This window comes from Hibiscus syriacus, unplaced genomic scaffold, assembly GCF_006381635.1.
Source record: "Hibiscus syriacus cultivar Baekdansim isolate YM2019G1 unplaced genomic scaffold, ASM638163v2 tig00111582_pilon, whole genome shotgun sequence".
NCBI classification, from domain to species: Eukaryota; Viridiplantae; Streptophyta; class Magnoliopsida; order Malvales; family Malvaceae; genus Hibiscus; species Hibiscus syriacus.
The window spans coordinates 7,075,514-7,087,908 of record NW_024063126.1 but is presented as its reverse complement, the minus strand read 5'-3'; the positions used below and the strand labels follow the sequence as shown (position 1 = coordinate 7,087,908).

General features: G+C 33.2%; 1 protein-coding gene across 1 annotated transcript; it reads left to right on the top strand.

Moving 5' to 3' along the window:
* Nucleotides 1-7,335: 7,335 nt before the first annotated feature.
* Nucleotides 7,336-8,440, top strand: LOC120165406. Its single transcript, XM_039174934.1, has 3 exons — nucleotides 7,336-7,542; nucleotides 7,665-7,980; nucleotides 8,175-8,440. Exons 1-3 carry the CDS (start codon nucleotides 7,336-7,338, stop codon nucleotides 8,438-8,440), a joined length of 789 nt encoding a protein of 262 aa, XP_039030865.1.
* Nucleotides 8,441-12,395: the final 3,955 nt, after the last annotated feature.

Sequence of the window (12,395 nt, the reverse complement as noted above, 5' to 3'; positions counted from 1 at the left end):
CTATTCCGGCCATCGCTTTCATCGCTCCAATCCAGCACTGGCACGATGATCCATGCCTCTCCAGAGCACTCCAAAAGGCTCTAGAAGATAATAACAGGCCGCACAACACATCACTCTAGGGTGAATCACCACCGTAGGTCTGGTGACTCACCGAATGTTTTTATCATTACACCAAATCTTCGAGGCCTATATAAGGCGTTCCTGCAAGCAGCAAAAAAAAGCAAGAGACAGACATAACACAAACACAAGAGCAAGAGCAAAGAAAGCAAGCAAGAAAGCTACGAGAAATAGAGAGACTATCACAACGATTCACCACCAACAAAGGAAAAGAGAGAAGAAGAACTTACCTAAGTGTGGAAGTCCAAACGCCATCGGAGAACGTATTTTCCATAAGGTAAAATCTTAGATATCGGCCGATTAGAAGGTTTATAGGGTAAAAGAAGCTCATAATAGTGATTAAGGTTGAGAGAGCTTCATTTTGGGTGTAATTTCATATCTCCGACCACCGTGGGTGGTGGTCGGCGGTGGCGGTTGAGGGCGACATTCGATAACCGGCCGGTGACTGACATACCTTCGGCGAGAGCTTTTAGAGAGATGCCAGAGCATCTCTCGGTTTAGTGAGAGAGAAAATGAGAGAGCTTAGCCTCAAAAGGTCAGTTTTAGGGCTTAAATACCCTCCATCATGCGACGTCATTTTGGGAGGGTATCTTTGTAATTCTATCAGGGGTAAACTACACATGTGATCCCTCCAGCTTTGTAATCCTTTCATTTTGGTCCCGAAAATAGGTTTTTACGTTTTTTAATTTTGTCTTTTAATTTTATTATAGTCTTTTTAATTACTTATATATAATTTAGGGTAAAATTACACATTAATCCCTATTATTATTAATAACTTACATTTCGACTTATATAACAAATTAGAAAAAATTACATTATTAGTACATTGGTTTTATTAATATTTTAAATTAAGTTAATTAATTTTAATATTTATATTTTAATTATTAATTACACTATAAGTATTTATATTAAGATTATTGATTTGCATAATTTGATAATTTTATTAAACATCATAATAGAACTAGTAATATTTATGTTTAATATTATTTAGTAATTATTTTAAATTATTTGTAAATTAAATTTAATACAAATTTACCATTTACTGCAAATACACTAATTAATAAATAACGGTTGTAATTTTGGGCGTTATGGGGCTGCTAATCCTTCCCCATACGTAACCGACTCCCGAACTCATTTTTCTGGTAAGCAGACTCGAGTTGTATTATTTTAATATTATTCTTAGGAATATTATTAGAATAGTATAATATTTTGGTGACCAATCTCATCGAATAAAAGATTGATGGCAAATCGACATTTTGGTGTTTTATTTGATTCATGGAGGATAAACACTTACTTTTTCGAGACTAGTTACACCGTTTGAGGTGTACTATTTGTACTCTCCGTGCCAGGACAGAGAAATATCTCGACAATATTAAATATACAAATTTTAACAAGGTCGGAGTACTTTGGGCCTTAAGGAACTCCGTCCCTACTCGTTGGTGACGTGGATTTGTTAAAGATCTTATTTGTGTATTGCAACTGACTTGAACATACGGTGGCCTTGGTTCTGAAGGATATATGTTCCTTGTAGGCTCCGGTAAGCGGAGAAGCTTATCCAGAAGTCTTAGCTAGTGGATAACTGATATTTCTTGGATACCATTTCTGGAGTTATAATAATTTTTAATTTTTTAAAAGTAACAAATATAGCTCTAATTACAATTATAAATAAAAATAATGCACATCCTAAAAATGATAAAAAAGAATTAATTATTTAAAATAAAATTAATAACAAAAATAGGTTCAAATAAGAATCACATATACCGATAGACATAGGTCGGGTTTTCGATCAATCCGGTTCAATCTGAAAATTATACACTCTCTACCCGATTCAAATTCGACTCGAAAAATATATACCTTTCATCTGAATCGAATCTGATCCACATTTTTTAGATAAAATCTAGACTCGATCCTGCCCGATCTGACCCAAAGTAATATATTTATAAAAAATATTATTCTTATTCAATAAAAAATAAGGTTTTAATTGAAAATAATATATTGAGGGTAATATTGCAATTAACTCTAAATATATGAGGTAAAATTATACTTTTTTGGTCGGGTCAGGTCGAATATTTTCACCCTAAACTTGAATCCGATCCGACCTGAATATAACTTCTAAAAAACCCCTACTCGAATTTGATTTCTTTTAAAATTGACCTAATAACTTCGGGTAGAGTCAGAATTCGTCAAGTTTGGATCTCATACCTATCCCTATTCATATATAACAAAAAAAATTAAAATAAATTTTGAACTAAAAGTTCACACGTCTCTCTCTCTCTCTCTATATATATATATAAAAGGGTTACAGAAAATATTTAATAAAACTTTCCCCACTATAATAGATGAGTTCAGTGTTAGTACTTTGACTAATTGCAAAATATAATATCCTTGGAAAAAAGTTCACGAAAGTAATATCTGCAATAAGTTGTTACAATGGAATTTCAAAGCGATCGAGAGTGAGATCAAGCGTAGTTGTTTGAAGTTCCGGGCAACATTAATATCATGAATTTATACTGACATGAGTTGGTTAAAGTGAAAATCAATTTAATATCATTTAATTAGATTTTGAATTTAAATTATTATATATGTAAAAAATTCTTGTTAGAAAATTCGATCACTAAAACAAGATGTGTGACTCGAATTAATCAGGACAAAACTTTAAAAACCAAAACGAAAAAAAATCATGAATTTATGTTCAACCCTTTGACGTTAGTTAGCCTATGAATGTGTTATAATTTCACCCTCCCACTGAAAATTCATAGGCCACTTACAGTCTCACAAAATTTAATGTTTACCCTTTTCGTAAGGTAAAGTTCGTTCCATCAATAGATACATTTTTAGCTTCTAGACCCCCCCCAAACAAGGCTGTGTTACTTTTTGTTGAAAAAATAAAAGACGGTAAATTCCATCGGTAATCACTGAATTTTTAGAATATTTTTATTTTGATCATCAAAATTAATTTTTTTTATTATCAAAGTTATTGGATCGTTTATAGTCAATATGTCAAATGAAAACTGACATGGCACACTCACAAATCATCTTTTAATAAATTAATATCTACTAACAAGATAATGATACATATCTAAGAGAAGCAAATAACACCCATCCATTGAGTTAAGCAAAGAAATTGTGATATTTAGAAAAAAATATATATATATAATATTTAATGCCTATTATATTTGGTAGAAAATCAAGGGAAAATATATGAGGGTGAGAGCGATCGAACCTAGTGCAACACCAAACCATTAAGCTAAGCAAGAAAATGGTAAATTTTAACAAAATATAATATTAAGTTAAATTATGAAAAATAAATTAGTTTCATGTATTTTATGAAAATATAAATTATTTCATAAAAATCCATAACATAAATTATAAAAAAAATGTTGAATCTATATATTTTATGAAAATATAAATTACAAAATAATATTTAATCTAATTTTTCATAAAATAAATTTCATAAAATATTATTTATTTATAAAATAAATTTATTTATTTTATGAGAAGATAAATAATATTTGTAAAATTAATATATTGTAATTGATGTTAAAAGTATGATCTTATATCATTTTATCATTTATGTTATGATTATTATAGTTTATCATACAATAAATAAAATTAATTTATCTATCATAATTTAACTTACATATTATATTTGAGTTAATCGCACCGTATGTCCTCAAAGTATGACCCTAATTTTAAATTGATCTCTAAACTTTTAATTATTCTAATTTCATCCCTAAACTATGACTTTCATTCTAAATTAGTCCTTCAACTTCTAAACATTTCAATTTCATCCCCAAACTATGACCTTCATTCTAAATTGGTCCCCAAACTTTTTAAGCATTCCAATTTCATCCCAAACTATACATATATACTAATCATATCACTTGTTAATAACATTGTTAGGCCAAGTTATATTATTATATGTTTGAAAAAAAATAAAATTTAGGTTAAATTATGGTTGAAACTAATTACATAGTTAGATGAATTTGGGGATGAAATTGGAATATTCAAAAGTTTGATGTCTAATTTAGAAAGAGGGGCATAGTTTAGGGATGAAATTAGAATGTTCAAGAGTTTAATGACTAATTTAGAATGAAAGTCATACATTAGGGATGAAATTGAAGTACTATAAAGTTTAAGGATCAATTTAAAATAAAGGATATAATTTGGGGACATATGATACAATTAACTAATTATATATTTTTTAAAATATATCATAATTTTCATGGGGCCGAATGGTTTGACATTACACAGTCAGCTCAAAGGACCCAAGTTTGTTCCCTTAAGCCTCATGTATTATCTCTTAATTTCCACCAAATACATTTTAATTTAAATACTATATTTTCTCAAAATATCACAACTCCCTTCTTAACCTACTGATTAGATATAACATGCCTCACTTCAAGTTTCAAGTTCAGTTCCCAAAAAGCTCCGCAAGTTTTTTATGTTTTAATTTTCACCAATAAGATAATAACAAGTGTCATCACTAACTGTAGTTAATAATTTAACAGTTTAGTGACTTAATGAAAATTTTCAATTTTAATGACCAAAGTGAAAGTGCCCTAAAAATTCAATGAGTAACAATGTATTTTATCCTAAAAAAGTTAATTACCTTTTATATAAAACAATTGTTGAAAAATAGTTGTGATTTTGATATAAAAACTCAAAATAAACAATTTCAAAATAAATATTAAAGACATAAATTGAATTTGTAACACAATGAGTTTCTAAACTAAGAATTCACAAGTCAATCTAAGCATAAATTCATCTAAATTTTCTAGTACTTGAATTTAATATCAATATTAAACAAAGAGTATCGATATTGTATGAATAATATCCATATTGTTTTTATGCTACCAACATGACCTGGGTGTCGACAATAGTTTTCGTTCGAGGGACGTTTATTATATTTATATTATTATTATTATATACATAATAAATATAAGAAAAATTATTATATTTATATTATTATTATTATTCTTAATATTTACAATTTTACAAGTCCCAAATAAAATACAACCTGAAGGCCCAAATTACAAAACCCGATTACAACCCAAGGCTATGTTACAAGCAATTCGGAACCCATCCGAGCAGCCCAAGAGACTCGGTGAAGAACCAGGCTTGGACCTAGCAGCCCAACAGGCCCAGAGGCGAACCCACCAGCAGCTAGGGTTTTCACGCAAGGTTCCAACGCCGCACGAATCCTAGCCATCCGATCTAGGAAGCAAATCAACTGCCAGAAGTGAACCAACCAAACCCTAGGGTACTCATTGTAACTCTAGGGCTATTTCGGCACCACCGTAGAGATAATGATGCCTCCATCGCCGAACTCTCCAACCAGCAGTAGCCATGTCCTCGCCGGATCTGCAAGATCTGGGTGCATTTAAGGCACTCATCCTCCTTTCCACCGCACAACTCATCTCCCCTAGGGTGAGTCACCACCGTAACTCCGGTGACTCACCGGGGTATGGACTTTTAACCGGACAAAAAGATGCACCAAAGAGCCCTATAAATAGGGTCGAACCTACAAAGGAAAAGAACCAAGAGCAAGCAACCAAGTAAAAATAGCAACCCAATATATGGCAAAATCCACTAAAATATTGAGAGAAGAGAGTGAAGGAAGTTTTACCACCATCAAAGAATTCACGCGCCTCCACGTGCGGCCTGAGAAGTCAAACTTCGAAGGTATATTTCCTTAGATCTACTGCGATTTAGGGTGTTTTAGGGAAAAAGGATACTGGATTCATGTTTAGGAGAAAAGAGGGAGTGATTTGGTGTATTTTGTTGATATCCAGCCAATGTGGGTGGTGTCCGGCGGTGGCGGTTTACGGCTACGATCGATTACCGACCGGGGTTGAATTCCCTCCGGTGAGTGAATTTTAGTGAGAAGTGAGAGCTTCTCTCTCTAAAGAGAGAAACAAAGAAGAGAAATGAGAAGCTTTGAGCGTTTTAGGCCTAATTTGGGATGTGGGGGAAATTAGCCCGAGGTCCTTGTAATTTTGTAACTTTGTAATTTAGTCATTAAAATAATGTTTTATGCATTTTAATTTCGTTCTTTAATTTTATTTATTTATATTATGATCACTACCGTATATATATACATATTTAGGTTAAATACTATATTTAGTCCTTAGTATATCTAATAACTTACACTTTGACATTTTTAAATAACTTAGGGTAAATTACATTATTAGTAAATTAGAATTATGGTAATAAAAAAATACTCTCCGTCGCCAGGGCAGAGAAACGTCTCAACAACTTGGCGACTCCGTTGGGAAATTTTAAAAAAAAATAAGAGTCCAGCCACCAATTTATTAATTATTTATTTCTGTAGTAAATAATAAATTTGTTTTAATTATTTTTATTATTTTACTAACTTTTTGTTTTTTATGTTTACAGATTTAATTTTGGGTTATCAAAAAATAGAATAGTAGGTTGTGTATTATTTTATGCTTTTCCTCACCCAGTGTGCACTGCATTCATGACATGAGATAAAACGCCGCTCTTATCTTGTGTTAAGCGAATGTGAAACTACTCCCTCATGTGGTTTTTACCTCCGTATGGGATAGGGGACCATTCTTTGAGCTCACACCTTATGTTTCTCGTGTGGTTTTCACCTCTGTATGGACTTAAGGAGGTGTGTTCCTTCGAATTGAACTTAATCCGAAAATCTATAATGGACCAAGATTAAGGGCTTGGAAGTCCAAGGGGACACCAACAAAGGACAATTCATTGACCCTTTTACTCTAGAGCCAAAACCCAACATATAGTAAAACATAGAACTTAAGATCGGAAAAAACCTAACCCAAATAAGTCTTGTAAAGTTAACACACAAGGAAAAGCATGTTGAGTCTTTTATTTATTTTCTGAATAAATGCATGCGAACTAGAAATCATGCGGTTAGGTCTGTTGTTTTAAATAAAGCATGAAACTAGATTGCATGAAATTTGGATTTAATTATTTTATGTTTTATTATCATTTATGCATTTTCATATCATGGTGTTGATTCATGACTGATTTCATATAGAGAGCTAGAAATATGGAACAAAGAGTCCAATATGAAGTAGAAGATAATGCGGTCATTTTAAGATGATCTGAGTAGTGTCAACTTGTCAAGGGAAATAGTCTATCACATGGATACGTTACAGATCTGGTCAAATATACACATATCAACGTTCTCCAGAATAACCTGGGTGAATTAAAAGAAATCTGGGAGAAATGGGAAGCATCACACAAGCAGCTCATCAGTTGTATGGCGACGTTGCTTATCTTTTGGACATCCCTATTGACCGACATCTGTTCAGATCTCTATCACAGTTTTGGAACCCTGCTTATAGTTGCTTCACTTTTGGCAAGGTAGATTTGACACCAACTATAGAAGAATATCGAGCTCTTATCTGTTGTCCAAGAATTTACGAAGACAGGGTATATATCAAGTCATCTAATACTACCCCTTTCAAGAAAAAATGCTCTTATTCACCAGGATGAGTGAATAATGGGCTATAAGACATATCAAGAAAAATGGTGATAGTGAATGCATTACTTAGGCTGCCTTGAAAGAGGTAATCTACCACCATGCTGACAAAAGGAAGCAGGTTGATATGTTGGCTTTAGGAATTTATGGATTAATCATTTTCCCGAAGATTCTGGGGCATTTGGATATATTGATCGTAGACCTGTTTGAAAAATTGAACAAGAATGCAGATCCAGTTCCTACCATATTAGCTGAAACATTTCGTTCCTTGAATTCTTATAGACGAGAGGGAGAGGGACGTTTTATAGGATGTGCACCCCTATTATTGATATGGATTCTGAACTATTTTAAACATGAAGAAAGAGCTCCTGGACAAGTATTTCTAGAAGGTTTTTCACCTCAACAAGATTTCTTTTCTCGCAAATGGCCCGGAAATTATGACGAGGAAAAATGGATGAACATCTTTTGAAACCTTGAAGATAAAGACTTATTATGGTGAGCTTCATGAAATACTTCTTCAAACATGACATATAAGTGAGGAGACCACGATTGGATTCCATTTCCTGGCATCTGGGTTCTATAGGATATGCACCTTTGATGGTCTCCAGACAATATGGATCAAGACAGTTTATTCTCGCGACATCTGGTTTATCCGAATCAGAATTTGCATTCAGAAGAGATCAATACAAGGAAAATATCAGAAAGGCTACTGAGGCATGGAAGTGGATTCATCGAGTAAATTTATTTACTTCCAGTCAAAAGCTCTCACCTGAATACGAACAATGGAGAATCAACCGTGTCAACGAAAACATTCCAGTGGTTAATTTTGAGAATGTTCAAACCATCTAAGAACATTTAAGAATTTTACCATCTTCATTGGAACTGGTAAAACAAGATTTTGAGGTCAAAAGAAAGCAGTGGAGAAAGACTCTGTAAAATATGGAAGAAAAAGTCTATCACAAAGAAATTGAGATAGATATCCATAAAGGGCGAGCAGATCAAGTTACCAAGGTTGAAAAATAGCTCAGGATTGACTTTAACGATCTCCAGTCAACCTATCAATGGATGGTAAAAACTCAGATTGCTGAAGGATCAAGCAAACAAGAGTTGATAGGTCTGAAAAGAAAAGATGAAGAAGGTAAAGATGGGCTCAAATGAAGCAAACACCAGACCAAGATGCTTGCTAAAGAAAAGGAGGCATTGGAGCAAAGACTATTGGAAAATCAAGCTCAAAACCAGAGATTAAGCAAGATTGAAAGGTTGGAAATTGCACTGCAAAGTCAAGAAAGTAACTCGGAAGTTAAGAATCTAAGAAAGCAAGTGAATGAGCTGGAAATCAAAGTCCAAAATCTTAAGAGAAGGGCGAATAAACTCTCTATTGTTCCGTACGAAGGAATTTTGCAATGGCGATACCATTGGGAACGCGCTCAATGGAATGTCAAACAAAGAGATGACCTCATTGTAAAGTATCTAGAGCAAGGTTAGGGAGTGGCACAATATCTAGTGGACTTAGCATACGAAGCTAATACTTTAAGTGAGGAATTGGAACTAGGAATCGAAGAAGCTCATAAGGTCTTTGAGTTACTTGAACACATACAATAGTTAGGAGAAGCTGCTTAGATGTATTTGTAGCTTGTACTATGTTCTAAAAAGCTTTGCAATAAGACTTTGTTCTAATATAAAAGCTTTTCTAAAGAAATTATCTTGATATCAACACCTTGCATTTACATAATTGAGTATGAACATTTTGACATTATATTTTTTTCATCCATATTCATTAAAAATATTTTTTCTTCTTTTTCGAAGAATACTGGACCCCTAAGAATCCATATAAAATAAGAAAAAGGGCAATTGATGATAAGGTCGCTCAAATTGAAAGGAATCAACTTAAGATGCAAGACAATTTCAATAAAATCCAGAAAGAAATACATGAGCAGTTGATGAAATCCCAGAATGAGATGATGGAAAAAATCGCAAGTATGTTACAAAGGAAAAACATGGATCAAACAAATGCCCCAGCTGTTGGTGCTTTCACTGAAGATCCTTTGTATCCTCCAGACTTTACACCAAGGGCAAATAGCCTAAAAACTAAAGTAACTGAGGAGCCTTTATACCCCCCGGATCATGTAACCTCTCACGATAAAGTCCAGTCAAGGGCATTTACTCAAACAGGGAGGGTAAACATAAATTTACCTAGTGCATCTATAAATCAACAACAAGTTGAGAATGTTCCAGATTTTGATCAAGAAGCAGAGAAAGAGTCAAACAAACAACTGAAACAACTAATGGAAGAAGTTAGGGAAATAAAAGAAGGCTCTAATGTGTATGGAATTGAAGCCAAGGAATTAAGTTTGGTACATGATTTGGTATTACCACCTAAGTTCAAAATACCGAATTTTGAAAACTTAACTTGTAACTGAAATCGAAGATATAGAATTTTTGAAGTTTCTCAAGCACAGTGAATACAACATTGTTGAACAGTTGCACAAATTGTCAGCTCGTATATCAGTTCTAGCACTTCTATTAAGCTCTGAAGCACATCGTAATGCTTTGATAAAAGTGTTGAACCAAACTTTCGTACCAAAGGAATTGCCTGTTAACAAATTGGATAGGCTGATTGCAAATATACAAGCTGATAATTTCTTTTCTTTTTCAGAAGATGAAATTCCTTTTGAAATGAATGGTATCCCTAAAGCTTTTCATATTACAGTTAAGTGCAAAGGACATATTTTATCTCGAGTGTTAGTGGATAATGGCTCGGCTTTGAATGTGATGCCATTAGTGACTCTGAAGAAATTACCAATTGATAGAACATTCATGAGAAGTAGTCAGAGTATTGTCTGAGCTTTTGATGGAACCAAGAAGGAGGTATTAGGAAAAATCGATATTCCCTTAACTATTGGTCCAGCTACATATGATATAGAGTTCCTTGTAATGGATATAATACTCACTTACAATTATTTGTTGGGAAGACCCTAGATTCATCAAGAAGGGGCAGTTTCATCTACGTTACACCAAACGATAAAATTTGTAATAGATGGTAGGCTAATATGTCTTAATATTGAAGAAGACATTATCGCTTCAGTCTCTACCACTACTCCATATGTCGAATTGGATGAGGAAGCTATTGAATTCTTTTTCAGATCCTTGGAGTTTGTCAACGCGACATTTTGTAGCTGAGGGGAAAATGATGCCTAAACCCACAATTTCTAATTACACAAAAGTGGGACTCAGATTGACCTTAGGAAAAGGGGCAAAACAGGAAAAAGTTTAGGAATCTATTTGCAAAGACCAGTGAATTCAGTCTTTCCTATCTCCAAGAAAGATCGATTTGGTTTGGGATATCAGCCCACAATAAAAGAGAGACAGAGGAACATTAGAAAGAATCAGGAATTAAGAAAGGCAAAGTTAGCTGAAGAAGATCTTACATGGGAATCAATGACCTTTCCACTACAAAATAATACTTTTGTTCTTGGAGGACATACTTTTCAAGAAAATCAGCAAAGAAAAAGGCTGGTTGTTGAAGATGCTTTGAAAGAAATCAGTATTAATGACATATCAGATGATGAATCTACAATAAAAGAAGCTATGGGTATTTACCCCGCATCATCAGATTTTGAGCTAAATAATTGGACTGCGAAAGAATTACCTATAATTTTCAAACCTTTTTCAGAGTAATACACCAAAACTTTCATTATTGCCTATACCCTGGGGTAATAGTTTGATTTTGTGTAAAGGGTTAAACTATGTATAAAAGATGCATTAGTTCTAAATGACAATCATTTTTAAATGCATTTTAATGATTATATGTATATACTCTTGTTTATTTTTCTTTCAGAAACTCAAATATCAATGACATAGATGCTAATGATGCTGGCCCAGAAATTGATTTTGAACAGCCTGTGTGTCCTGAGGAAGTTGAGGATTATGGTGAAAGGTATGATTTACCCTATGAACTTTTAAAAATGGTGGAAAAAGAGGATAAACAAATTCTACCTCATAAGGAACCTATTGAGATCTTAAATTTAGGATCCAATATGGAAAAGAATGAGGTAAAAATTGGTACCACTTTATCTGATAAAGGGCGACATGATTTGATTAAATTTCTGTAAGAGTACAAGAATGTATTTGCTTGGTCATATGAAGACATGCCAGGACTGGATACGGAATTGGTAGTACATAAGTTACTAATAAGATCAGAATGTAAACATGTGCAACAAAAGCTGAGAAGAATGAAACCTGAAATTCTGCTTAAGATCAAAGAAGAAGTAAAAAACAATTTGATGTTGGGTTTCTTAAGGTAGCCAAGTACCCTGAATGGGTAGCAAATATTGTCCCCGTAACAAAGAAGGATGGTAAAGTCTGAATGTGTGTTGATTACCGAGATCTTAATAAGGCCAGTCCAAAGGATAATTTTTCTTTGCCACACATAGACACATTAGTGGACAATATTGCTAAGAATTCTTATTGTCATTTAGGGATGGTTTTTCTGGCTATAATCAAATCAGAATGTACCTTGAGGATATGGAGAAAATAACGTTCATCACCTTTTGGGGAACATTATGTTATAAAGTGATTCCATTTAAACTTAAGAATGCAGGAGTAACTTATCAAAGGGCTATGGTAACCTTATTTCACGACATGATGCATAAAGAAATAGAAGTTTATATCGATGATATGATTGTCAAAGCCAAGTATAAAGAAGAGCATGTTGAGAATCTGAGAAAGCTTTTCCAGAGACTAAGGGAATGTCAGTTAAAGTTTAAACCGAATAAGTATACATTTGGGGTAACCTCTGGTAAAC